At 51.6% G+C, this 26,724-nt stretch overlaps 2 protein-coding genes and 1 pseudogene across 14 annotated transcripts in view; 1 reads left to right on the forward strand and 2 right to left on the reverse strand.

The window, feature by feature from the left end:
* Positions 1-370: 370 nt before the first annotated feature.
* MIIP (migration and invasion inhibitory protein) lies at positions 371-15,089 on the reverse strand. Of its 6 annotated transcripts, none has more exons than XM_010371740.2 (10): positions 14,802-15,087; positions 12,811-13,006; positions 12,212-12,556; positions 11,739-11,823; positions 3,255-3,363; positions 3,116-3,174; positions 2,497-2,626; positions 2,262-2,358; positions 1,006-1,140; positions 371-673 (listed from the first exon to the last, which is right to left on the reverse strand). In XM_010371740.2, the coding sequence occupies exons 2-10, from the start codon at positions 12,922-12,924 to the stop codon at positions 602-604; spliced, it is 1,146 nt and encodes a 381-aa protein (XP_010370042.2). In that variant the 5' UTR covers positions 12,925-13,006; positions 14,802-15,087; the 3' UTR covers positions 371-601. The 6 variants fall into 6 exon arrangements, with proteins under 6 accessions (XP_010370042.2, XP_010370040.2, XP_010370039.2 ...); XM_010371738.2 differs by having other exon boundaries at positions 371-790; XM_010371737.2 differs by having other exon boundaries at positions 371-840.
* Positions 15,090-16,888: 1,799 nt separating this feature from the next.
* Positions 16,889-17,890, forward strand: LOC104668933 (annotated as a pseudogene).
* Positions 17,891-22,350: 4,460 nt separating this feature from the next.
* MFN2 (mitofusin 2) overlaps positions 22,351-26,724 on the reverse strand; it is a 31,411-nt gene continuing 27,037 nt past the window's right edge. For 6 of the 8 annotated variants that reach the window (XM_030941976.1, XM_030941977.1, XM_030941979.1 and 3 more), the window contains 2 exons: positions 26,122-26,256; positions 22,670-24,342 (listed from right to left, as the gene is read on the reverse strand). In XM_030941976.1, the coding sequence (XP_030797836.1) occupies positions 24,273-24,342; positions 26,122-26,256 (205 nt within the window). In that variant the 3' untranslated portion in view covers positions 22,670-24,272. Of the gene's footprint in view, positions 24,343-26,121; positions 26,257-26,724 lie in introns of all 8 variants that reach the window. The other 2 variants (XM_030941975.1, XM_030941978.1) reach the window with 2 other exon arrangements.

Genomic DNA, 26,724 nt, shown 5'->3' on the forward strand with positions numbered 1-26,724 from the left:
TTTTTTGTATTTTTAGTAGAGATGGGGTTTTACCGTGGTCTCGATCTCCTGACTTCGTGATCTGCCCGCCTTGGCCTCCCAAAGTGCTGGGATCACAGGGAGTGAGCCACCGCGCCCGGCCTGAAAGGACTTTTTAATAACCTTGGCCCAGCCTGCCTTGGGGACCCCCCTCCCCCATCTGGTGGAGGCCACTACCCAGAGCTGGGGATGTGCGGAAGGAGCCACCCTCGTGACGCATGCACACTGCCCAGTCCCAGTGGTCGCAATGTCTTCCTTCTGCAGGTGCCAGGAGGGCAGGCTGAGAGGCCAGAGTGCCTTCTGGGCCCCAAGTGCATGAGCAGGATGGAACCAGCACACGTGGGACTTGAGCTACAGAGCACTGAGCTTTATTTTAAAATTTCCACAGAATCCCTCACCCTCCATCCCAGGGTCCTTCCTCTCTGGAACCCAGGCAGCAGACAAGCCTGGGCCCACCCACCCGCCCAACCTAGGACAGCTGGGCCTGAGCTGGGCGGGCAGCGGCTTCCATCTCCTGGGTGTGCCTGCCGGAGGTGAGAGGCTGGAGGTGGCGGGAATGCTGTCCTCCTCCAGGAGTCAGTCCTCAAGGTTTCTGCCGTGGGACGTGGGGCCGAGGGACCTGGGGCACTGACCAGATGGGGGTGGGGGGCGGCACCTGCATTGGCAAGGCGTGGATGGGGAAGAGGGAAGTTTCAGGGGGTCCACTTGAAAGGGACAGGTCATCTTCAGTTCCACACATTCCCTCCTGGATCTTGCAGTCAGGGTGGCCTTCCTGGGTGGAGCAGTGCAGGCGGCAGGGAGCGGAGAAGTTCCGAAGGATGGCTAGGGTCAGGGCCAGAGGGCTGGACCCCTGCAGAGAGACACCCCCAGGCTCCATCCTCCCCACCCCAATCCTACACCCCAGGGGGCTCTGCAGTCCCCAGGCCTGCTCCAAGGTCTCTGTCCCTGTGGGGGGCACCCCAGGCTAGGATGTGATCTGGGCCATACCAGGTGAAAAGGGCTGGTGCCTGACAGCTTCTGGTGCTGGACCTCAGTGGAGACAGAGGACCAGAGGTCCAGGTTCTTGGGGGCTGAGCTTTTCTCAGACTTTGGAGGGAAAATGTCCCAGCCCAGCAGGCAGTGCTGTGGAAGGCAAGGGGTTAAAGGTGCCTGACCACGGACAGGCTCCCCGCTGACTGGCCAGACCCCCATCAGGGAGGGACTGTGCCCCCCATTAGGAAGGAGGCCCCCACCAGGGCAGGGCCTGTGTCTAGCCACAAGATTACCCCAGGTCTCTCCTTTTTTATCCTGGCACATCCAGCCATCCCTGGGGCCCTAAGAGCTGAAACAGGAGGAGGACAGGATGGTGACAGTGACACTCACAGGGCGCTTCCTGCTGTGGGCTCTCCAAGCGCCCGCATGAATTGCTTCACTGAACAGCCCCACCTCGCCACCAACATCCCTGAGGATGGCGCTGTTATGTCCATTTCATGGACCAGCAAACTGACTTTCCTTTGCATCCTTCTCCTCCTCTGACCCCAGCTGCCCAACTCTCAATTTAGGAGTCGGGGGAGTTGCCACTGGGCCCCCATCCTGACCTGGAGACACAGGAAAGGACTTTTTTTCTTTTTTTTTTTTTTGAGATGGAGTCTCACTCTGTCATCCAGGCTACAGTGCAGTGGCGAGATCTCGGCTCACTGAAGCCTCCGCCTCCCGGGTTGAAGTGATCCTCCCATCTCAGCCTCCCAAGTAGTTGGGACTACAGGTGGAGGTTGCAGTGAGCCAAGATTGTGCCAACTGCACTCTAGCCTGGGCAGTAAGAACAAAACTCGGTCTCAAAAAAAAAGCAGAGACCTAGGTTCAAATCCCAGCTCCTCCAGCAAGGCGCCTACCACTCCGCTTTGGTCTCCCCACCTGCAGGGTGGGGGTACAGCAGTGCCTGCCCTCCTGGCTGCTGTGGGGGCTCCCTGAGATAAGCCCCCTAAGGACTATGCCTGCAGTACACAAGAGTGCAATAAACAGGGCCCGTTCATTTCATGCCAGCCTACAGGCAGACCACCCTGGAAGCCCCGGGGTACATGGAGCGGGGGTCCTACCTCCCTTAGGAACAGGTGTGGGTGATGGAAGAGGCCCAGCCTGTGCTCCAGAGACTTGGGTGCTCACCACTGTCGAGCCCAGCCTCGCTCTGTGACCCTCCCTGGGGACCTGGGCCAGTCTGAGCCAGCCCCGCCCTCACCACCATCCAGCCCCACGTGGCTGCTCACCCGGGGCAGGGCCAGTGTGTCGGAGGCATCAAAGCTCTTCCGCCGGTGGATGCGGTATCGGTGCGGGGGTTCCAGGATCGACAGCGGGATGCTCACCCTGTGCAGGGGTGCAGTGGGGGACCCCTGAGGAGCCTCCCGGTGGTTGGGGGCCCATGCCCAGGCCCATCTTTACTCCTCTTAAAACCAGTGGTTCAGGCTCTGTCCCCACAGGTGTCCCAATACTCTGGTTACTCACCTGACCTGCGCCGGCTGCGTCAGGGTCCCAGGGCCCTGCTGGTCTCGCGGTGTCCTACACAGGCGGCAGGGGGTGCCGGGATCCACAGGCACGGGGAACAGGCGCCGGTTGACACGGTAACAGTACACGCCTGCGAGGCCCATGAGAAGCCGCAGCTCCCCCTGAACCAGGAGCCCAGGTCCCCAGGTCCCCAGGCCCAGTGCTGCCCCAGCGGCCCCCAACCACACAGGTTGCCAATCCTCTGGGAAGCAATGTCGGCCCATTTCCTCCTAACCCCTTTCCTCCCAGAACCTGGGGCCCACGCCCTAAGGGGTGGGGAGGGACATCCTCCCGGGGCTCTCAGGAGCTGGGATGGAGTCCCACCAGCACAGAGGCGCTGCTGGGAAGGTTGGGATGGGGCCACACAGGGCAGCCCCTAATTCAGAGGCCAGGTCTTAGCTCACCCCACCCCTACCAGGGCTTGGCCACCCTGTCCAGACTGCAAGCCTCCCTCCATGAGTCTCAACACCTCAGGGGCCTCCCCAGGCCCCAAATCTCAAATGGAACTGCTCTGTGGCAGGGGAGGCCAGGGCAGCGCGAGGCTGGACTACTCAGTGGCCTACCGAGGGCCCGCACTCACATTCATGGTCTTCCTCCACGCCGCTGCCACTGCTGTCACGTAGGCCTAGGACCTGGGGTCTGAGAGGGCGAGGGGGATGAGCAGGCCGGGGGATGGAGCCGGGGATGGACCTCGCCCACCCTTGCCCACCCCTGCTCACTCAGGATGGCTACAGATACACTCCTCCTTGTTGGTTTCCCGAAACTCCTGCAGCTTTGAGAAGAAGGCCTCAGGCTGGTTGGCGATCGAAGAGTTGGTGTCCAGAGATCCTGGTGTGGGCAAAGCACCAGGCAGCTGACGGGAGAGGGGCTGGGGGCTGCTGTGTGGCCATCGGCCAAGGCTTGGAGAGACAATGAGCCCGGCACCCCAGGCCACCTGCTTCACCCCTACTGTGCCTCAAACAGGCCAGGAGGGCCCCTCTAGTCACTGGGACTGTTGGTTGGTTTCAGTGTCTGTCTACCCTGATGCATAGCCAACCATCCATGGAAAAAATATCGACAGAGCCCTTATGACAGGGCTAGATGCTGTTTCATGTACCAGGAACTGGATAGACAAAGCCCCCGGCCTTAATGAGGCTTACACTGTAAGGTGGCAAGAGATGAACTAGCCACCAAAAAAAATCTGTGATACAAGACTGAATGGTGACACCTGCCAGAAAGCAAGAGAGCATGGTCAGAGCCTCGTATGGCAGGGCAGCCATACCAGGGAAGGCCTCTCCGAGTGAGACGACCCTGAGCAGAGACATAGAAAAGCCACAGAGACCTCCCAGGAAGGACATCACAGGCAGATGAAAGAGCAAGCGCAAAGGGTGGGCACGTGTGTGGTTCAGCTGAGTAACAGCCAGGAGGGGAAAGTGGCAGGAAGAGAGTAAGGGTGGAGGAGATGAGGTTAAGAAGCCCAAGGAGGGTTTGAGGACCGGGAGGGACACAATCACGGAGGCCATATATTTTTACAGGACTCCTCCTCTGGCTGCTTCAAGGTGAGGGGAAGTAGAGGCATCAGTTAGGATTCAGCTGGGGACAGGTAGGGGCAGCCCCCAACTCACCATGATTCGACTTAGGATGTTTCTTTTTTTACTTTTTTGAGAGAGAATCTCACTGTGTTGCCCAGGCTGGAGTGCAGTGGAGCGATCTCGCCTCACTGCAACCTCTGCCTCCCAGGTTCAAGCGATTCTCATGTCTCAGCCACCTATGTAGGTGGAATTACAGGTGTGCGCCACCACGCCCACCTAATTTTTGTATTTTTAGTAGAGAAGGGGTTTCACCATCTTGGCCAGGCTGTTCTCAAACTCCTGGCCTGATCCACCTGCTTTGGCCTCCCAAAGTGCTGGGATTACAGGCGTGAGCCACTGCCACACCTGGCCAGAATTTTTCAAGTTATGATTTATCAACTTTACAATGGCACAAAAGTGATTACATTCAGAACATCAGTAAGTTACATGACACATTCAACACTTCATTATAAAAAAGGCTTGTGTTAGATCATTTTGCCCAACTGTAGGCTAATGTCAGTGTTCTGTGCACATTTAAGGTAGACTCGGCCGGGCGCGGTGGCTCAAGCCTGTAATCCCAGCACTTTGGGAGGCCGAGACGGGCGGATCACAAGGTCAGGAGATCGAGACCATCCTGGCTAACACGGTGAAACCCCGTCTCTACTAAAAAAAAAATAAAAAAAATTAGCCGGGTGAGGTGGCGGGTGCCTGTAGTCCCAGCTACTCGGGAGGCTGAGGCAGGAGAATGGCGTGAACCCGGGAGGCGGAGCTTGCAGTGAGCTGAGATCTGGCCATAGCACTCCAGCCTGGGCGGCAGAGCGAGACTCCGTCTCAAAAAAAAAAAAAAAAAAAAAAAAAAAAGGTAGGCTCAGCTAAGCGAGAATGTTTGGTGGGTTAGGTGTATTAAATGCCTTTTTGTTTTGGTTTGGTTATTCTTTTTTGAGACAGAGTCTCACTCTGCTGCCCAGGCTGGAGTGTGGTGGCGTGATGTCGGCTCACTGCAACCTCCACCTTCGGGGTTGCAGCAATTCTCCTGCCTCAGCCTCCCAAGCAGCTGGGATTACAGGCGGGTGCTACCACACTCAATTAATTTTTGTATTTTCAGTGGAGATGGGATTTCAGTATGCTGGCCAGGGTGGTCTTGAACTCCTGACCTCAAGTGATCCGCCCGCCTCAGCCTCCCAAAGTGCTGGGATTACAGGTGTGAGCCACCGCGCCTGGCCTTATATGCCTTTCCTTTTTGACTAAACAGTACTTTCAACTTAAGTTGGGGAATCAGGATGTAGCTATATGGTAAATCCCGCAACATCTATAATCGGATTCTAAAAGTATGTTGAAGGCAGGGTCAACAGGATGGTGTGAAAAGGAGGGGGGAATTAGGGTCGATCCCAAGGTTATGGCCTGACCTATTTAGTATGTGGAGTTGCCGTTTATGGAGACAGGAAAGACTGCAGGAGGAGCACAGCAGATGGCGTGGAAATCAGGACCTTGATTTCGGACAGAAGGTTAACAACTTCATGGTGATGTGGAGAAGACAGCGGGATATACAAGTCTGGAATTCGGAGGAGAGATGTGGGCTAGAGATACAAATGGAGAAGTAGAGAAAGTGTCAAATGCCTTAGCACTTGGGAGATCATAGAGGGAAGAGGGAAGACAGAGAGGAGTCAGGGAAGACAGAGAGGAGTCAGAAGACTGAGTCCCAGGCCTAGGGGTGTCGTGGTCAGAACAAGGACCTTTCCTTCCCCAGGAGCCTGGAAAGGAGCAGCAACAGAGATGGGGGAGAACCAGGAAGCATGTGGCTGGAAGTCTAGGGGAGAAAGTGCTTTAGGGAGGCAGTGACCACTGTGTCCCCTGCTGCTCAAAGGTAAGGAAGGTGTGGATGAGGGCTCAGCTGGGGAGTTGGCACCATGGAGGCCACTGATGACCCAACTGAGGGCCACGTTGATGAAATGCTGGGAGCTGAAGCCTGATTTAAGAAACAGTAGTGGAGGCCAGACACAGTGGCTCATGCCTGTAATCCCAGCACTTTGGGAGGCCAAGGCGGGCAGATCACTTGACATCGGGAGTTAAAGACCAGACTGGCCAAGATGGCAAAACCCTGTCTCTGGCTAAAAAGTAGCTGAGCGTAGTGGCACATGCCTGTAGTCCCAGCTACTTAGGTGGCTGGAGGCAGAGGTTGCAGTGGGCCGAGATCACTCCACTGCACTCCAACCTGAGTGAAAAAGTGAGACTCCATCTCAAAAAAAAAAAAAAAAAAAAAATAGTAGTGGAGAGAAATTAAAGGCAATGAGGCTAGACAGCCCTTTTGAAGAGGAAGTTTTGTTATCAAGAAAATAGGCAGTCACTGGAAGCAAATGTGGGCTAAAGGTAGAAATGTGGCATCGGGATGAGAAATAACAGGCTGCGGCTTTACCCCGACTGGATGTGAGCCACTGGTAAGATTCTGTCTCACCTGGCCTCAGCCTTCCCATCTGTGAATGGGCACCATGGTGGCGCCTATCTAATAAGCTTATTGTGAAGGGCAAAAGAGTCAGCGGGAGGAACAGGGAGCACAGCTCGGAGCGGTGCGTGGCGCAGGGAACATGAGATACAACCAGCTCCCAGAATGCTTCCTGTACATTCATGTTCATGCCGAGGGGCAGGATGAGGATGCAGGACAGAGAGAGAGAGGATCACAGGAAGCAAACCCTGGAGGAGCCAGAAGCAGAGGGGCGGAGCACGCTGCAGCAGAGCCAGGGCCCAGGTGGCAGCGTGGACGGTCACCTCAGGAAAGGCAGGGGAGCAGAGCGCATGGACCAAGAGCAGGCACTGGGACAGGCGCCTCCATTTTCCCAGAACCAGGGAGGGCAGTGAGCTGAGAGTTCAACAAGTACTCAAGGGCAGGGCCTGTGTCCCCGCCACCACTTGCTCACAGCAACTCCACAGTGCACCTGTCTTTGTTTTTTGAGACAGAATCTCACTTTGTCACCCAGGCTGGAGTACAGTGGCGTGATCTCTGCTCACTGCAACCTCCACTTCCTGGATTCAAACAATTCTTCTATCTCAGACTCCTGAGTAGCTGGGATTATAGGTGCCTACCACCATACCCAGCTAATTTTTGTATTTTTAGTAGAGACAGGGTTTCACCATGATGGCCAGGCTGGTCTTGAACTCCTGACCTCAAGTGATTCGCCCACCTCGGCCTCCCAAATTGCTGGGATTACAGGTGTGAGCCACCATGCCTGGCCGTGGCCTCCTTTCTGGTCCTGCCACGCCTCTGGTCACCCCATTATGCGTGTAATCCCAGCACTTTGGGAGGCCGAGGTGGACAGATCACCTGAGGTCAAGAGTTCAAGAGTTCAAGACCAGCCTGGCCAACATGGTGAAACCCCGTCTCTACTAAAAATACAAAAATTAGCCGAGCATGGTAGTAGATGCCTGTAATCCCAGCTACCTAGGAGGCTGAGGAAGGAGAATCGCTTAAACCAAGGAAGTGCAGGTTGCAGTGAGCAGAAATCACACCACTGGACTTGACTCTGGGCAACAGAGCAAGACTTCATCTCAAAAAAAAAAAAAAAAAAAAAAAAAAAAAAGAGGCGGCCACGAGGCTGGAAGAAAGACGAGAGGTCACATCATCATGGGGCCAGTAGAGGCCAGATCATGTCTCATAAGTCTAGAATGGGATTTTGGATTTTACAGTAAGTGCTGGGAAAAGTCCATGGGGAGTTTTGAGCAGGGGAGTGACATGATCTGATTTCCATGTTTAAAAATATCCTTTGGCTGCTATGTCAAAAATGACAGTGCACAACCATGTCCCTGGCAGCATTACTCCCAACAGTCAAGAGATGGAAACCACCCAAGTGTCCATCCATGAATGATTGGATAAAAATGTGGTATCTATACACAACGGAATGTCACTCAGCCCTAAAAAGGAAGGGAATTCCAGCCAAGCACAGCAGCTCACACCTGTAATCCCTGCATTTTGGGAGGCCGAGGCAGGAGAATCACTTGAGTGCAGCAGTTCGAGACCAGCCTGGCCAACATAGTGAAACCCCATCTCTACTGAAAATACAAAAATTGGCTGGGTGTGGTGGCACACACCTGTAATCCCTGCTACTCGGGAGGTTGAGGCACAAGAACCATTCCAACCCAGGAGGTGAACGTTGCAGTGAGCCAAGATCACACCACTGCACTCCAGCCTGGGCAATACAGTGCGACTCTGTCTCAAAACAAAACAAAACAAAATAAAAGGAAAGGAATTCTGACACACACTACATGAATAAATCTTGAGGCCATTATGTTAAATAAGCCAGTACAAAAGAACAAATGCTGTATGATTTCACTTATATAAGGTCCCTAGAGGAGTCAAATTCATATGGACAGAAAGTAGAATGGTGACTGTCCAGGGCTGGAGGGAGGGGGAATAGGAGTAATTATTTAATGGGGAGAGAAGTTTTTGGGAAGATGAAAAATTCTGGAGACGGATGGTAGTAATGATAGCTCAACAGTGTGGACATACTTGATGCCACTTAACAGTCCCCTTAAAAAATGCTACAGGTGGCTGGGCGTGGTGGCTCACGCCTGTAATCCCAGCACTTTGGGAGGCTGAGGTGGGCGGATCGCCTGAGGTCAGTTCGAGACGAGCCTGGCCAACATGGTGAAACCCTGTCTCTACTAAAAATACAAAAATCAGCCGGGCGCAGTGGCTCAAGCCTGTAATCCCAGCACTTTGGGAGGCCGAGACGGGCGGATCACGAGGTCAGGAGATCGAGACCATCCTGGATAACATGGTGAAACCCCGTCTCTAATAAAAAATACAAAAAAAACTAGCCAGGCGAGGTGGCGGGCGCCTGTAGTCCCAGCTACTCCGGAGGCTGAGGCAGGAGAATGGCGTAAACCCGGGAGGCGGAGCTTGCAGTGAGCTGAGATGCAGCCACTGCACTCCAGCCTGGGCGACAGAGCGAGACTCCGTCTCAAAAAAAAAAAAAATACAAAAATCAGGCAGGGCACGGCAGCTCACGCCTGTAAACCCAGCACTTTGGGAGACCGAGGCAGGCAGGTCACAAGGTCAGGAGATCGAGACCATCCTGGCTAACACAGTGAAATCCCATCTCTACTAAAAATACAAAAAACTAGCCGGACGTGGTGGTGGACGCCTGTAATCCCAGCTACTCGGGAGGCTGAGCCAGGAGAATGGCATGAACCCAGGAGGCGGAGCTTGCAGTGAGCCGAGATTGCGCCACTGCACTCCAGCCTGGGTGACAGAGCGAGACTCCGTCTCAAAAAAAAAAAGTTAGCCAGGCGTGGTGGCAGGTGCCTGTAATCCCAGCTACTCGGAAGCTGAGGCAGGAGAATCGCTTGAACCCAGAAGGCGGAGGTTGCAGTGAGCAGAGATCACGCCATTGCACTCTAGCCTGGGTGACAAGAGTGAGACTTCGTCTCAAAAAAAAAAAAAAAACAAAACAAAACAAAAAATGCTAGGCCAGGCGCAGTGGCTCACGCCTGTAATCCCAGCACTTTGGGAGACCAAGGCGGATGGATCACCTGAGGTCGGGAGTTCAAGACCAGCCTGACCAACATGGAGAAACCCTGTCTCTACTAAAAATACAAAATTAGCTGGGCCTGGTGGCACATGCCTATAATCCCAGCTACTAGGGAGGCTGAGGCAGGAGAATTGCTTGAACCTGGGAGGCAGAGGTTGTGGTGAGCCAAGATCGTGCCATTGCACTCCAGCCTGGACAACAAGAGTGAAACTCCACCTCAAAAAAAAAAAAAAAAAAAGCTACAGTGGTAAACTTTATGTTATGTATTTACACAAACACACACACAAACACACACACACACGCGCGCGCACGCACATGCGCAAAGGACAACAATGGGACATAGGCCAGGAGGAAACCAGCCAGAAGGCAGCTGAAGTTGCTGTTGGGGACAGTAACGTGAAAAGAACTGGCATTGGTATGGAGTTGTGCAGGGGCCTGGCACATAACAAATGTTCAAACATAGGGCAGCTGAGACTCCATTCATTCAACAGATGCACCGTCTCTGTGCCTGAGGTTGAGAGAGCAGACATGGCTCAGAAGGTGCTCAGAGGCTGGTGTGAAGGTAGTGAGTTATCGCAATTGATTACTCACAGTCAGTGACAGACCAAACTCTTTGTTCTACTCTTTCCCCCTTCTTCTCACTACTGCTCATCTCATTTTGTTTGTTTTTTGGAGACAGAGTCTCACTCTGTCACCCAAGCTGGAGTGCAATGGCGCGATCTCGGCTCCCTGCAACCTCCGCCTCCCGGGTTCAAGCGATTCTCTTGCCTCAGCCTCCCAAGTAGCTGGGATTACAGGCCTGCGCCACCATGCCCGGTTAATTACTTTATTTTTAGTAGATACAGGGTTTCACCATGTTGGTGAAACCAACTCCTGACCTCATGATCCACCCGCCTCAGCCTCCCAAAGTGCTGGGATTACAGGCGTGAGCCACTGTGCCTGGCCTGTCTTCGCTTAAAAAGCGGAAAAAAAAAAAAAAAAAAAAAAAAGGCCGGGCATGGTGGCTCACATCTGTAATCCAGCACTTTGGAAGGCTGAGGCGGGCAGATCACCTGAGGTCAGGAGTTCAAGAGCAGCCTGGCCAACATGGTAAAACCCCATCTCTATTAAAAATACAAAAATGAGCTGGGCGTGGTGGCACACACCTGTAATCCCAGCTACTTGGGACGCTGAGGCAGGAGAATCGCTTGAACCTGGGAGGCAGAGATTGCAGTGAGCCAAGATCACACCATTGCACTCCAGCCTGGGCGACAAAAGTAAAACTCTGTCTCAAAATAAATAAATTAATAAATAATTAATTAATAGGCCAGTCCAGTGGCTCACGCCTGTAATCCCAGCACTTTGGGAGGCCGAGGTGGGCGGATCATGAGGTTAGGAGGCCAAGGCGGGCAGATCACGAGGTCAGGAGATGAGACCATCCTGGCTAACACGGTCAAACCCCGTCTCTACTAAAAAAAATACAAAAAAATTAGCCAGGCATGGGGTTGGGCGCCTGTAGTCCCAGCTACTTGGGAGGCTGAGGCAGGAGAATGGCATGAACCCGGGAGGCAGAGCTTGCAGTGAGCTGAGATCGCGTCATTGCACTCCAGCCTGGGTGACAGAGTGAGACTCTGTCTCAAAAATAAATAAATAAATAAACAAACAAATAATCAAACAAAACAAAAAAAACAAAAAAAAAAGAACGTGGCTGTGGGGAGCAGTGGCTCACTCCTGTAATCCCAGCACTTTGGGAGTCCAATGTAGGTGGATATCTTAAGCTCTGTAGTTTGAGACCAGCCTGGCCAACATGGGGAAACCCCATCTCTACTAAAAATACAAAAAATTAGCGCGGCGTGGTGGTGCTCGCCTGTAATCCCAGCTATTCGGGAGGCCGAGGGACGAGAATCACTTGAACCTGGGAGGTGGAGGTTGCTGTGAGCCAACATCACACTACTGCACTCCAGCCTGGGTGACAGAGTAAGACTCCGTCTCAAAAAAAAAAAAAAACTGGGTGCTCCCCAAGGAGGATGGCATCGTCGTCAGAGAAACAAGCAACAGCACCGGGTGGAGGCTGAGATAGGAGCATGGAGGAGCCCAGGCCTCCATCTCCCACTTCCAGGCCAAGTGTGTACCGGCCAGCAGCAGGCCTTACCTGCAATCCAGTCATAGCCCAGGTATGGCCTAAGGCGCCAGCTCCTCTCAGGAACTGCAGACTCCTCGGAGAAGGTCACCCTGGGCTGGGGAGGGAAGCACAGAGGGGCAAGGACTAAGCCAGGAGGCCTGGCCCAGAGGAAGCCGCAGCTCGAGGATCAGAGAGACTGTGTCTCAACTTACACCCTGACTTGGAGCCCAGGGCTCAGCCAAGGGCACAAGAGCAAGAAGGGAAATGTCTGACCCCACTTTATGTGTGGCTGTGAACAAAGCCTGGCCTCTTCTCAAAAAGTGCTGAGAAACTCACAGCTACCGCTTAGCAAGCATTTAGGCTGAGCCAAACCCAACTCACAGTATCTCCCAGAAGCCTCTTGTTCTGCAAGGGAGGCTGCCCACACGCACATGTGTCAGATAGGGAAACTGAGGCCCAAGGAAGCTCCTCCCATCAGCAGATGTCCCGCTCTCCCACATTACCTTGGACAGCTTGCTCTGTTGAGCCAGGATGGACCTTGGGGCCTGTGCTTCCTGGGGTCCTGGATCACCTAGCCCCACTGAGGGCTCTGGGTCCCTCAGGCTTGAGGTGCCCAGCGAGGGTGCTGAGTGGGGTCTCGGTTGGCCCAGGGACTCCTGGTGCTGGCATTTGGCAGGTGGGAGAGAGGCCACCCCCGATCTGACCACATCACGGGGGTCCCCTCGGCAGGCATCTGGTGAGCTCCACACAGGGCACCGGCCCCGTGGCCAGGAGGTGCTCAAGGAAGTTGAGGACGTCTCTGGGGTCAATGGAGTCTCTGAGTTGTAGCTGCTGGATTCCAGGCTTGACTGGAGAGAGGGGCCGGGTCACCCAGGGAGTGGCTGCCAGAACATACCCACGGGGCCTACGCCAGGTACCAAGGCCTGTGTCCTCATCCTGCTCTAGCCTCAGTAGTGACCAAGGCCAGTCTCTTCCCTCCCCAGCCCTCAATGTCCCATCATCAGTAAAATGGGTGTGTTGAACAAGATGAGCCCAGAAGCCTGGATGCTGGCCTGAAAGTCAGGTAGCCACTTCCTCTGGGGTTCCCAAGGCAGGCACGTACCTCTGAGGCTGCCCTGGTCACTGACCGCCGCACAGCATCCTGCCCCACCCACAGCTGCCTCAGGAGCTCCAGGTTGAGCAGCCGCAGCTGCGCCAGGTCCTCAGCCTCCACCATCCTGGGCCTCCTGCAGCAGGTGTCACTTGCCCCTGGGCCACAGGATGTCCTCAGGGCTGGGTTCCAGCCCCAGCTCTTCTACCTGAAGTCAAGAGAGCAGGACACGGGGCTCAGTAGGGTGCCCTGTGGTGCCAGAGACCCCCATTTGACACTCTTTAACTGTACTGCCTAAGGCAAGTTATTTAACTTCTCTGTGCCTCAGTTTCCTCATCTGCTGGAAGACAACAGTACCTACCTCATACGATTGTTGTTAGAATTAAAGAAAGCATATTAAGCCTGGGCAACCTTTGTAGAAACATTCTTTTTCTACAAAAAAAAAAAAAATTTTTTTTAATTAGCTAGCCGTAGTGGCACTCATCTGTGGCCCCAGCTACTCGAGGATCGTTTTAGCCCAGAAAGCCCAGGCTGCAGTGAGCCATGGTCGCATCACTGTAAAAAAAAAACAAAAACAAAAATACAAAAAACAGGCCAAGTGGCTCACGTCTGTAATCCGAGCACTTTGAAAGGCTGAGGCAGAAGATCACTTGAGGTCAGGAGTTTGAGGCAAGCCTAGCCAACATGGTGAGAGACCCTGTCGCTACTAAAAATACAAAAATTAGCCGGGCGTGGTGACGCACGCCTGTAATCCCAGCTACTCGGGAGGCTGAGGCAGGAGAATCACCTGAACCTGGGAGGCGGAGGTTGCGGTGAGCTGAGATCGCGCCACTGCACTCCAGCCTGGGTGAGGGGGTGAGACTCCATCTCAAAAACAACAACAACAACAATAAAACAATTAGCCAGGCATGGTGGTGGGCGCCTGTAAGCTCAGCTACTCAGGAGGCTGCTGAGGCAGGAGAATTGCTTGAACCTGGGAGGCAGAGGTTGCAGTGAGCAGAGATCACACTATTGCACTCCAGCCTGGGTGAGAGCAAGACTGACACACACAAAATACAAAAAACAAGGTACTTAGCACAGTGCTTACTTAATACAGTGCTTACAGTGGTACATAGTAAGCATTCAATAAACGTCTATTATTACCAAAATGGCAAGGGCATGCGTCCTTTCTTTTTTTCTGGGCTCACTGTAGCCTCCACCTCCTGGGCAGTGGTTTGGACAACTTTGCTTTATAACTGGTGAACCCAATACAAACCAGGCTTCAAAAGGGATTCTTCCTCCTTTCCTGCCCTCCCTTCCTCCTTCACTTTCTTTTTACAAATGAAGAAACCAAAGCTCAGAGAAGTTAAGCAATTTGCCTCAAGTTACACAGCTAGCAAGAGGCAAGAACCAAATTTGACTCCAGGGTAAATGAGTTCAGGTTTCCTGGAAAGCCTTTCCCTGGAAGTGTGGGGGAGCCTGGGAAAACTCCGCCTCCTCCTCCCAGCCCTTGCCCCCACCTCCAAGTATCCTCAGGATCGGGTGCAAGGTCTGGAGCAGAAAGAAGCCTACTACCCTGGGACCCTCCCACACGTATATGACCCCACAGGGCTGGGGGGCACGGAGATGCAGTCAAGGGGGGCCAACTGCTTGATTCGCAGGACTAAGATCCCGGCCCCCACCCCTAACTGACCAAGTAGCTCTGGGCCACACCCCCTGTATCAGAGGGTCGTCGTTTTTGCACGGGGTCAAAGGGCACAGCTGGCCTTGCCTTCCCCTGACCCCGGTCGCGCTTTGGAAAGGGAAACGCTGAGCAGAGGCACCGGGAAAGCGACGCTCCAGAAACACCAGGGCCGCAGAAGTAACAGAGGCCAAGCGGGCGGACGCCGAGGCGGGACCCCGGCAGAGGCAGACGCAGCCTCCCCTTCTTTTCCACTGCAGCCCCTGAGCCCCTCGCGGGAATGCACGTGGAGCCTCCTGCAGAGCCCTTCCGCTCCACCTCAGTGCCGCCTCCCCGCACTCACCCGGCAGAATCCTCCGCTCTGCCGCCGCCCGGGGTCAGGTGAGGGGCGCCGCCGCCGCCGCCCGGGGTCAGGTGAGGGGCAGGGCCAGGACGCCTAGCGAGCGTTACTCCGCGATCCGAAGCGGCAGTTTCAACATGGGGGCGGGACCAAGAGCGGAACTGCACAACCGGTTGGTCAATTTTCGAGGCCAGTCCGGAAGTCGATTCCTGGAAGGGGGCGGGCCCCGGAAGGGCGGGCTCCGATTGGTCAGCTGCGGGACTGGGATACGCGTTCAGGAGCTGCAGTTTCCGTCAGGCTCGGTGGCCTAGGCTCCGCGCAGGCGGCAGTCTGGAGCTGCGGGGTAGGTCTGGCAGGCGGCGGGCGACTCATTGCATTGTACTCATCGTTTCATAATTTTTGTTTTGTTTTGGAGACGGAGTCTCGCTCTGTTGCCCAGGCTGGAGTGCAGTGGCGCGATCTCCGCTCACCACAATCTCTGCCTCCCGGGTTCAAGCGATTCTCCTACCTCAGCCTCCCGAGTAGGTGGGACTACACGCTTTTTTTTTTCTTTAAGTAGAGACAGGGTTTCACTGTGTTGGCCAGGCTGGTCTCGAACTCATGACCTCGTGATCCGCCCGCCTCGGCCTCCCAAAGTGCTGGGATTACAGGCATGAGTCACCGCGTCCAGCCTGCTTTATACTTTCATTCAGGTTTTTAGTGAGTGCCTGCTTTGTGCCAGAAGATAAGGACTATACAGTAAACAAGAAAATGTAGTATTGGGGGTTGCTCACGCCTGCAAACCTAAAAATACCAAAATTAACCGGGCGAGACCGGGCGCGGTGGTTCACGCCTGTAATCCCTGCACTTTGGGAGGCCGAGGCGGGCGGATCACGAGGTCAGGAGATGGAGACCATCCTGGCTAACACAGTGAAACCCGATCTCTACTAAATATACAAAAAATTAGCTGGGCGTGGTGATGGGCGCCTGTAGTCCCAGCTACTTGGGAGGCTGAGATGGGAGGATCACCTGAGCCAAAAAGGCTGAGGCTGCAGTGAGCTGAGATTGCACCACTGCACTCCAGCCTGACTGACAAAGAGAGAGACCCTGTCTCAATAAATAAATAAATTAAAAAAGAAAGTATAGTATTGGCGTCCAGATAGACGAATAGATCAATGCAGCAGAATAAAGAGTTCCGATATGTGAGCAATTAATTTTTGACAAAAATGAAAGCGCAATTCAGTGGAGAAAGGATAATGCCTTCGGCCCAGAGCAGTGGCTCACGCCTGTAATCTCAGCGCTTTGGGAGGCCGAGGTGGGTGGATCGCTTGAGATAAGGAGTTACAGACCAGCGACACCCAGCGCCCCCCCGCAAAAAATGTATTTTATCAATAATGTGTGTGGAAACTTGGAAAAACAAGAAAAGATGGTGTCTTCAACAAATGTTGCAGGTATAACTGGATATCCACATACTCATCCAAATAAAACAAAAAAAACCCATATGCAAAAATTAACCTAGAATGGATCATAGCTCTAGTTGTGAACCTAAACTAGAAAACTTAGAAAAACTGGGGTCGGGCGTGGTGGCACATGCCTGTAATCCCAGCACTTTGGGAGGCCAAGGTGGGTGGATCACCTGAGGTCAGGAGTTCAAGACCAGCCTGGGCAACATGGCGCAACCCCGTCTCTACTAAAAATACAAAAATTGGCCGGGCACAGTGGCTCACGCCTGTAATCCCAGCACTTTGGGAGGCCAAGGCAGGCGGATCACCTGAGGTTGGGAGCTCAAGACCAGCCTGACCAACATGGAGAAACCCATCTCTAATAAAAATACAAAATTAGTCGGGCATGGTGGCACATACCTGTAATCCCAGCTACTCGGGAGGCTGAGGCAGGAGAATCGCTTGAACCCAGGAGGTGGAGGTTGTGGTGAGCCGAGATCACACCATTGCACTCCAGTATGGGCAACAAGAGGGAAACTCTGTCTGAAATTAAAACAAACAAACAAAAAAACAGAATGAAAAGAAGATAGGTAGCCCCTCTACCTCCGGAAGAGCCGAGAGTGATAACACCAGGCACCGAACTAGCAGGAACCCCTCCGACTCAAGAAGATGGCTGATCCTTGGCAGGAATGCATGGATTATGCAGTAACTCTAGCAAGATGAGCTGGAGAGGTAGTTTGTGATGCTCTAAAAAATGAAATCAGGCTGGGCGCCGTGGCTCACGCCTGTAATCCCAGCACTTTGGGAGACCGAGGCGGGTGGATCACGAGGTCAGGAGATCGAGACCATCCTGGCTAACACGGTGAAACTCCGTCTCTACTAAAAATACAAAAAACAATTAGCCAGGCGTGGTGGCTGGCACCTGTAGTCCCAGCTACTTGGGAGACTGAGGCAGGAGAATGGCGTGAACCCAGGAGGCAGAGCTTGCAGTGATCCGAGACTGCACCACTGCACTGCAGCCTGAGCGACAGAGCAAGGGTCCATCTCGAAAAAAAAGAAATGAAATGAAGGTTATACCGAAAGATTCTCCAGTTGATTTGGTAACTGCTATGGACCAAAAAGTTGAAGAAATGCTTCTCTCTTCCATAAAAGAAAAGTATCCATCTCAGTTTCATTGGTGAGGAATCTGTGGCAGTGGGGAGAAAAGTGCCTTAACTAACAACCCCACATGGATCATTGACCCTATTGATGGAACAACTAACTTTGTACATAGATTTCCTTTTGTAGCTGTTTCAATCGGCTTTGCTGTAAATATAAAAATATAATTTGGAGTTGTATACAGTTATGCGGGAGATAAGATGTACACTTTCAGGAAAGAAAAAGGTGCCTTTTGTAATGGTCAAAAACTACACGTTTCACAGGAAGAAGATATTACCAAACCACTCTTGGTGACTGAATTGGGCTCTTCCAGAACACCAGAGACTGTAAGAATTGTTCTTTCTAATATGGAAAAGTTTTTTTGCATTCCTGTTCATGGGATCCGGAGTGTTGGAACGGCAGCTGTTTGCCTTGTGGCAACTGGAGGAGCAGATGCATATTATGCAATGGGAATTCACTGCTGGGCTCTTGCAGGAGGTAGCATTATTGTTACTGAAGCTGGTGGCATGCTAATGGATGTTACAGGTGGATCATTTGATTTGAGGTCACTAAGAGTAATTGCTGCAAATAATATTAACAGAAAGGATAGCCAAAGAAATTCAGATAGTACCTTTGCAATGAGACGATGAAGATTAATTACAGCAGCCTCATAGTCAATTCCGGTTGTTTTTCCCCAGATTTGCTGACTCGCCGATGGATATGTGTTTTGGAAGTATGATATGCTTGGTTTTAATTCTCTTTGTCCAGATTAAAAATTTGGAACTTGTTCCATTTTTAGAAAAAAATAAATGAAAAGACAAACCACAAGATTGGAGAAAATATTTGCAAATGATGTATCAAAGAATTTATATCCAGATTACATAAAAAGCTGTCAAAACTCATAAAACAGCCCAATTTTTAAAATGCGCAAAATAATTGAACAGACATTTCAGCAAAGGAAAAATACAGATGACAAGCACATAAAAAGATGCCGAACATCATAAAAACTGAGGCTTGCCAGAGACTCCATACAGCATCCTTATCCACCACGAATGCCTCTAGTTCTAGCTTCCATCCCAGTCTGCCTAAGTTTTCTCCTGCTCTGGGATCCATTCACTAGGCCTTTCTAAGTTTTCTCCTGCTCTGGGATCCATTCACTAGGCAAATGTAAATTAAATCCACAATGAGATACCACTACATATCGATTTATATATCTAAAGTGATGGTGTGTAAAGTTAAAGATTCACTGTAGGCCAGGCACAATGTCTCACACCTGTAATCCTAGCACTTTGGGAGGCTGAAGCGGGTGGATCATTTGAGGTCAGGAATTCGAAACCAGCCTGGCTAACATGGTGAAACCCTGTCTCTATTAAAAATACAAAAAAATTAGCCAGGCATGGTGGCAAGCGCCTGTAATCCCAGCTACTGAGAGGCTGAGGCAGGAGAATGGTTTGAACCTGGGAGGCAGAGGTTGCAGTGAGCCACGATTGCACCACGGCACTCCAGCCTGGGTGACAGAGTACTCCAGCCTGGGTGACAAGAGTAAGACTGTCTCAAAACAAAACAAAACAAACAAAAAAAAAACGTGTATATATATATATATATATATATATATATATATGAACCCACGTGCATTACTAGCGGGAATATAAAACAGTATAACCACTTCGCAAAATCTGTAGAAGTTAAACATAAATTTACTATATGGCCCAAGTCCAGCCTGAGATATCTACCTGCAAAAAATGAAAACATCTGCCTACACAGAGATTTGAACACTAATGTTCCTAGCAGAAATACAATGTTGTCTAAAAGATCACCAAGATGGCTAAATAGTAGAAAGGAGCACTTTCTTGTTGATACTTGTTTGCAAACCAGGAAGAGACGGTCTGCAGCGTGCACCAAAGGTGCTCTCTTCCAAGAGAGAAAGGACAGGTTGGGTTTTATGCCTCACAGGGCCCGTATTCATACATATTTAGCAAGTTTGAGAGAAAAGCTGTATACATATTTATGAGAAGAGGTGAGCTCATGTGCAATGGCTAAATAGTTTGTTCACAGCTTCTGTAAGCTGGCTGAAACTAGCTTAAGTTCTGCAGTTGCTTATCAGAAAAGAATGTTTGTTAGCTGGGTGTGGTGGCTCATGCTTGTAGCTCCAGCACTCTGGGAGGCTGAGGCGGGAGGATCACTTGAGCTTGGGAATTTGAGGTCAGCCTGGGCAACACAGTGAGATCCCATCTCTCTTTTTTTTTTTTGAGACAGCATCTCCCTGTTGCCCAGGTTGGAGTGCATTGATGCCATCTCAGCTCACTGCAGCCTCCACCTCCTGTGTTCAAGTGATCCTCCTACCTCAGACTCTGGAGTAGCTAGGACTACCAGTGCACACCATCATGCTGGGCTCATTTTTGTATTTTTGCAGAGACAGGGTTTTGCCAGATTGCCCAGGCTGGTCTCAAACTCATGAACTCAAGCGATCCTCTCGCCTCAGCCTCCCAAAGTGCTGGGATTACAGGCATGAGGCACCATGCCCAGCCAACATACATTCTCTATTTTAAAAATTAAATTAAATTTTAAAAAGAAAAAGAATGTTTGTGTCCAGGCATGGTGGCTCACGCCTATAATCCCAGCACTTTGGGGAGCCTAGATGTGAGGATCAGTTGAGATCAGGAGTTCGAAACCAGCCTGGGTAACATAGTGAGACCCCCCTCGTCTCTACAAAAAACAAAAAAATTATCTGGGCATGGGCGGCGCACACTTTTAATCCCAGCTATTCGGGAGGCTAAGGTGAGAGGATCACTTGAGCCTGGGAGGTCAAGGCTGCAGTGAGCCATGACAGAGCCACTGCACTCCAGCCAACAAAAATCTATCTCAAAAAAAAAATGTTTGTAAGAACCAGTCCTCTATGTAATCAGACGCATAAGGGTTTGGTTTGTAAATCAAGACTTGGGATAATTCTCTGATGACTCCTGATGTTAGGGAGTTTTGCGAATATGTTGTTTTTCTTTGTAATTGAAAAAGGTTATTAATCAGTGAGTGAGATTTCTGTTGTTGTTTTGAGAGGGAGCCTCCCTCTGTTGCCCAGGCTAGAGTGCAATTGCGCGATCTCGGCTCACTGCAACCTCCATCTCCCAGGTTTAAGCAATTCTCCTGCCTCAGCCTCCCTAGCAGCTGGGATTACAGGTGCACGCCAACAAGCCTGGCTAATTTTTGTATTTTTAGTAGAGATGGGGTTTCACCATGTTGGCCAGGCTAGTCTTTAATTCCTGACCTTGTGATCCGCCCACCTCGGCCTCCCAAAAGTGCTGAGATTACAGGTATCAGCCACCATGCCCAGCTCGAGGCAGATTTTTATCCACCTTAGTTACTGCTATATTCCCAATGCCTAGAACCATGCTTAGCCCAGAGTAGGTGCACAAATATTTTGCTGAAATAATGAACTTCCTCATTTGAGGAAATTAGGGAAAACAGACCATTGGATTTTGAGATTAGGGCTCATGCATATGAATGTCTGACACATGCTAAACTCAAAAAAAAAGTTGGCTGTTCTTATCTCAAGCCTAAAAGTCCCACTAAGAGACAGGAAACCATCCACTTGAGGACCCAGTGAACAACTTAGCTGACATCTGTGAGGAGGGCCCTGCTTCTGAAGCCATGTATGAGCCAGATGCTCTGAGAGAGCTGCCTGGGCTGTCACTCCAGTGTTTGGGACACAGTGATACATTCCTGACTACCTACTTTTTGTGATTAAATGGGGACATTGTTACCAGAGGGTTAAAACTTCCAGCCTCTCAGATTCCCCAGTGGACAGATGAGGTAGTCAGAGAAAGCACAGGAATGAGGCGAGCCTTGACTGGGAATAACTAAGCAGCATTTGCATAAGGCAAGAAGACCTTTTTTCCAACTATGGCTCATCACCCAGGATGATGGTGGTGTGAACAATTTAGTGGGTTGTACGTAACATCTTGTTGATGACAGAAACTACTTGTTTCGTGGATTGCAAAAAAAAAAAAAAAAGATGATTCATTTTTTTTGTTACCTAAGAAAGTCTTTGGCTGCTGCCTTGAAACAGCCACAGGATGGCAAGGATAGGCGGGGCCAAGGCAGGAGCAGGAACCTGGATCCGGGCTGATGGTTGTGATGGAGGCGAGGAACTGGGCAGGGTTAATAGACTTGGAAGACAGCAGGTGATAGATTAGGTGCAGCACGTGTGACTGCAGACTCATGGGTGATGCCCCAAGTGTGTGGCCTGGGAATCTGGAAGGATGAGGTTGCTATCAGCTGAGCTGTGGCCTCTGTGGGAGAGCAGGGCGGCCACTGGGCGACAACCAGAGCCGAGAGGACAGCTGTAGGGGTGGGGAAACTGACTAGCCACCCCCGTATCTACTCCTGAGGACTCTTAAACAAAAGAAAAAGGCCGGGCATGATGGCTCATGCCTGTAATCCCAGCACTTTGGGAGGCCAAGGCGGGTAGATCACAAGGTCAGGAGTTCCAGACCAGCACGGCCAAGATGGTGAAACCCCATCTCTACTAAAATACCAAAATTAGCCGGGTGTGGTGGCAGGCGCCTGTAATCCCAGCCACTTGGGAAGCTGAGGCAGAGAACTGCCTGAACCCAGGAGGCGGAGACTGCAGTGAGCTGAGATCATGCCACTGCACTCTAGCCTGGGCGACAGAGCGTGACTCCATCTCAAAAAAAAAAAAAAAGAAAAGAATGGTCGCAACCAAATTCTCAGAAGGCAAAGCAGGATGGAACAGTGAGTCATTTACTTTTTAAGTGAAAAAATGGTCTGGAGTTACAGAGAAATCTATAAAGAAATCAGTCTCGATTTCCTGATCCTTAAAGATCAGTTACACCATTTGTTCTTTTGAGAGTATCAAACTCCTTCCAAGAATAAGGAGCCACATTATAGTGGGAACTATAGTTTTGGTCACTTCAGAACACAGCTGGCCATGTCAAAGAGGAGTTTGTACAAGAACCCGAAAAGATGGAGATCTCACAAAGGATTTCCAACTAGGTTTTATTTTAGTTTCCAATATTATGAGAATGATACAGGAGTAACTCAGGCAAATACATCACCTTAAATACATCAGAGAAAACTCACTGTGTCAGCACGTCTTGTGCTCCAGCAAATGAACGTAAAAACAGAACAATGTCAGCAGCATTACGTGCCTTTGGCCAGACTTCTTTCAGAAAGGGTCTCTCCCTCAGTGGTCTTAATTTAATTTTACTTATTGAAGAAGCTCAAAATTTCATTCATTCCCCAGGGGCTACATTGAAAAAAAATTCATGTTTATGCTAAATAATTTTTTTTTTCCCCCAAAAAGAGCACAAAATCCACTGGAATTGTGTGACACTGATTTTCCCTGACATGCTGTGAGGTGGCCCCTATCCATTCAGGCCTGGCACACACCGGGAGCACCCACCCACAGCACATCCACCTGGCAGAGTCCATCACTTTGCCCCACACAACAGGACAGACTGAGGGTTTTAAGTACAAGCAGGTATGTGAACAGGACATCACCTGTGATGTGGCCACCAACCAGTGCACAGAGGCCACCAACTAATTTCCTCAAAGATGAGTGATGGCTGGGCTGCTGGGCCCCCGCCCTGTGGGCTGCTTTTTGGGAGAGGTGTTGCTTATTTCTAGGAAGTGATCCAACTTGTGCCACACAGGATTTGTCACCCAAACTGCTTTTCTCACACAGTCAACACCTTGGTGACAGGCATCTGCCCCCACTTCAACGAGCAACAATCCCAAAACTCAACATCAGCATAAGGATAAGGGGGTCAGTCGACGTTTCTGGGGATCAGGGAGGGTAGAAGGATGGGCACTGGATTTTCCACATTGTCCCCTGGCCAACTGCAGTCACTGGTGCAGGAAATTTAGTCCAGGGCACTTGGGGCAAGGTTGGGGGGTGGGGTGGAAACATGTCTCTTAAAGAGCACAACAGGGATGCAATCAAGCCTAGTGGGTGGGGGCTCTCAGACCCATGAGCCCCTTGAGAACGAGGTCAAGTGGACGGCCCATTCTCCAGCTGTCTTGTGTGGGGCCCACACTCCTCAGCCAGCTACCAAGGTCCCCACCTTCCACCATCCTTCCTTCTACTACATCCTTCAACCACCTAGACCAAGCCATCTTCCAAAACACATCCACACAAAACAGGCCTGCACAAGTCCAGGACTGACACTAAAGCAGGGGGCACAATAATGAGAGGCAAGTCCCTCCTTGTCCCAGTGACTGCCACCTGCTCTGCCAGCTCCCCATACATCCAACAGCCCTCTCCTCTGAGCTACTCCCACTCCTCCAGCTGCCTCGGCCACAGCACAGGGCCCACCTCAGCCTAAGCCCAGGGGTAACTGAGCCTCAACACCAAGACGTGTCTGAGAGGCTCTGCAAATGGGATAAAGCACTGAGCCAACAGGCGAGATGAACACAAGCCACAGTCCTTCTGGGATAGACTCTCTGGGAAGAAACTCCAATCATCCCTTACACATGTAGGTGTGCTGGGCTGCAAGGAGGGCAGGTGCGCACAGGCTGGAGAAAGGTGGGGGTGTCTGCGTAATACCTTCAAAGGCTTCCATGAGGCGTTGTGCAATGCTGAGATCCCAAGGCCTTAGCAAGCACTCAGATGAACCCAAGAAAGCTGGAAAAAACCTCAACTTAACTCCTTGGTACCATGCTGTCCATAGCTGTCATTGAAAGTGTCCTTTAGGGGTATGAGCCAGATCTTCCTGCAACAGCAGGCAAAGGAGGGGGAAAATAACTAGTGCTGGAGGGCTCAAAATGGTACGAGACTGGGTGCTTCATTCTCTTGGCGGTGGCCAGGGGCAGGAGCCACACGTGCCCCTGGGGGAGCCCACATGGTACTCAGGGCTGGCAGCACCGCCCCTCTCCACGCAGGCTCCGCCTCAGGTGCCCACTATCTGCTGGGCTGCAGGTACTGGTGTGTGAACATGTTGAGCTCACTGTCCAACCAACCGGCTTTATTCCTGCAAAGAAATGTTTCTTTAGTAACCATGACAGCTGATGACAGGCAGTATTAGGACTACCCACCAGGCACCATCCTAAGGACACTTGACACACACCCTTACGTAATCCTCCAACAATCGTATTTATTCCTGTTTCACAGATGGGGACAAGGAGGCCCAGAGGGGTTAAATAACTTCCCAAGGCCACATGGTTAATAAGCCAGGGAGCTGCAAGACAGGCTTTTCTGATTCTCAAGACCTGTGTTTGCTTCACCAGGACCACGTGCAAGTCTCTGAGCTGTCAGGAACTCAGTTTCCCTGCCTGCCAAGGAAGGGGTTGAGGTGCTGACAGGAGACCCTTTCCAGGTTCAACCATGTCACTGTGGCTGACAAGCAGCAGTTCCCCCCCCACCACATTCCCCCTTTTTGAGAGTCCCCAGAGGGCAAGCAGTGTGTCCCTAGGAAGCAGCTGTCCCCAGGTGGGGGCGGGGCGGGGGGGCACATCCGCACAGTCAAGGGCAGGGAAAACCCACTGAGCTGGTGACAGTTGGAGCTGACACCCTCTGATGCATCTCCCCTCTGGCTCTGCCACCCTGCAGGCTCTGACGTCAGGGGTGAAGGCAGGAAGTGGAGGGTCCCCATGTACTGATGTTATCACGGGCTGGGCAGGCCGAGGACTTCTGCAGGGTCCCCGTGTGCTGATGCTATCATGAGCTGGGCAGGCCAAGGATTTTTGCAGGGCACTTTTACATTCAGTCGTGCAGCTGTGTCATGAAATCTTACTCCCATTTTACAGATGAAAATAATGAGACATAGCAGAATTAAGAGCTTGAGCCAAACATGAGTGGTTGGAGAGAACCCAGGACTCCAGATTCATCAGACTGATGCTCTTTCCAGCAAACTGTTAATGAAAGCTCCACAGAGACTCCCTGGAGATCTGAGTTCCAATCCCAGTTCTGCGAGTCCCCAGCCAAGTAACCAGCTTCTCTGTGGACAAACGGGGGGCTATGCCCTCTTCATGGGTCCAAAGAGCGGCAGGTGTAAGGAGAATCAGAGTGCAGGGGCTGCTGGAGCCAAGTACACCTGGGCTCCCCTCCTAGCCTGGCCATTTTCTGAGATGCCAGACAAGTTCCCCAATTTTTCTACGTAGAAAATGGAGGGATAGGGAAGACCGAGTGAAACAGTACACGTAAAGCACTGTAGGCCCTGAGGTTCGGCACAGGGCGCTGTGAACTGCAGTCTCGCAGTACTGTGATGCCATCATGCCTTCAGCTGCAAGTGCCTTGAAAGCAGTGACGCTGTGTCTTGTTGAGCCTCCAGCACCAGCACCATCTGGCCCCCATGAGGTACATGGTACACATCATTTTTTTTTTTTTTTGAGAGAGTTTTGCTCGTCGCCCTAGCTAGAGTGCAATGGCGCAATCTCTGCTCGCTGCAACCTCCACCTCCCGGGTTCAAGCCATTCTCCTGCTTCAGCCTCCCAAGTGGCTGGGATTATAGGCACACGCCACCACGCCCAGCCAATTTTTGCATTTTTAGTAGACACAGGGTTTCACCATGTTGGCCAGGCTGGTCTCAGACTCCTGACCTTAGGTGATCTACCTGCCTCGGCCTCCCAAAGTGCTGGGATTACAGGTGTTGGCCACTGTGCCTGGCCCACGGTACACATCTAACACAAATAAATTAAATCCCCACCAGAGCAGTTTGTGCCCACACCCAAGACACAAGCCCAGCAGCTGAGCCCCAGTGTGCCTGTGCTGCACCCTGGAACCCTCCTTTGGCCACCCAGGCCAGCCTCACCTGAGCAGCTTTGCTTTGCTCTGAAGTGAGTCAAGAACCTCAATTTTCTTGTTCATGGCGGCAATTTCCTGCTCCAGGTTCTCTCGGGTGATGTCAACTTGCTGGCACAGATGAGCAAAGGTCCCAGACAGTTCCCTGGGGAGGACAGAGAAGGGATCAGTTGGGGTGTGTGGAGCAAGATGGCACTGGTGGCTTAACCCACCCAGAGTGGAAAGCAGCTGGCCCCGTCGATATCCCTGCCAGCAGCTCTGCCCTGAGCCAGCCCTGGTTTGGCAGAATCTCCTACATCCTGCTGAGGCTGTGAATAATCATAACAACCAAACACACTTGGCATCACTACGGCCTGAGAAGCAACAGCACGCAGAGATCCTGACTCTGCTGCTCATCAGCCGAGTAGCAGGGAACACGTGACTGTTTTTCAAATCTCAGTTTCTTCAATTTGAAAAAGGAGATGCCTATAAAACAACATTAACCTCAAAGAATCAGAGAAATACATAAATTAGATGCAAAATGTCTAGAGCAAAGGGTCTGCCACACACAACCAAAAAAAGGAAGCCAGCATATTCGTGCAGACCACCGCAGATTAAGCAATAGATTCCCACC

Source organism: Rhinopithecus roxellana, chromosome 12 (genome assembly GCF_007565055.1).
Source record: "Rhinopithecus roxellana isolate Shanxi Qingling chromosome 12, ASM756505v1, whole genome shotgun sequence".
In the NCBI taxonomy this organism is placed as follows: Eukaryota; Metazoa; Chordata; class Mammalia; order Primates; family Cercopithecidae; genus Rhinopithecus; species Rhinopithecus roxellana.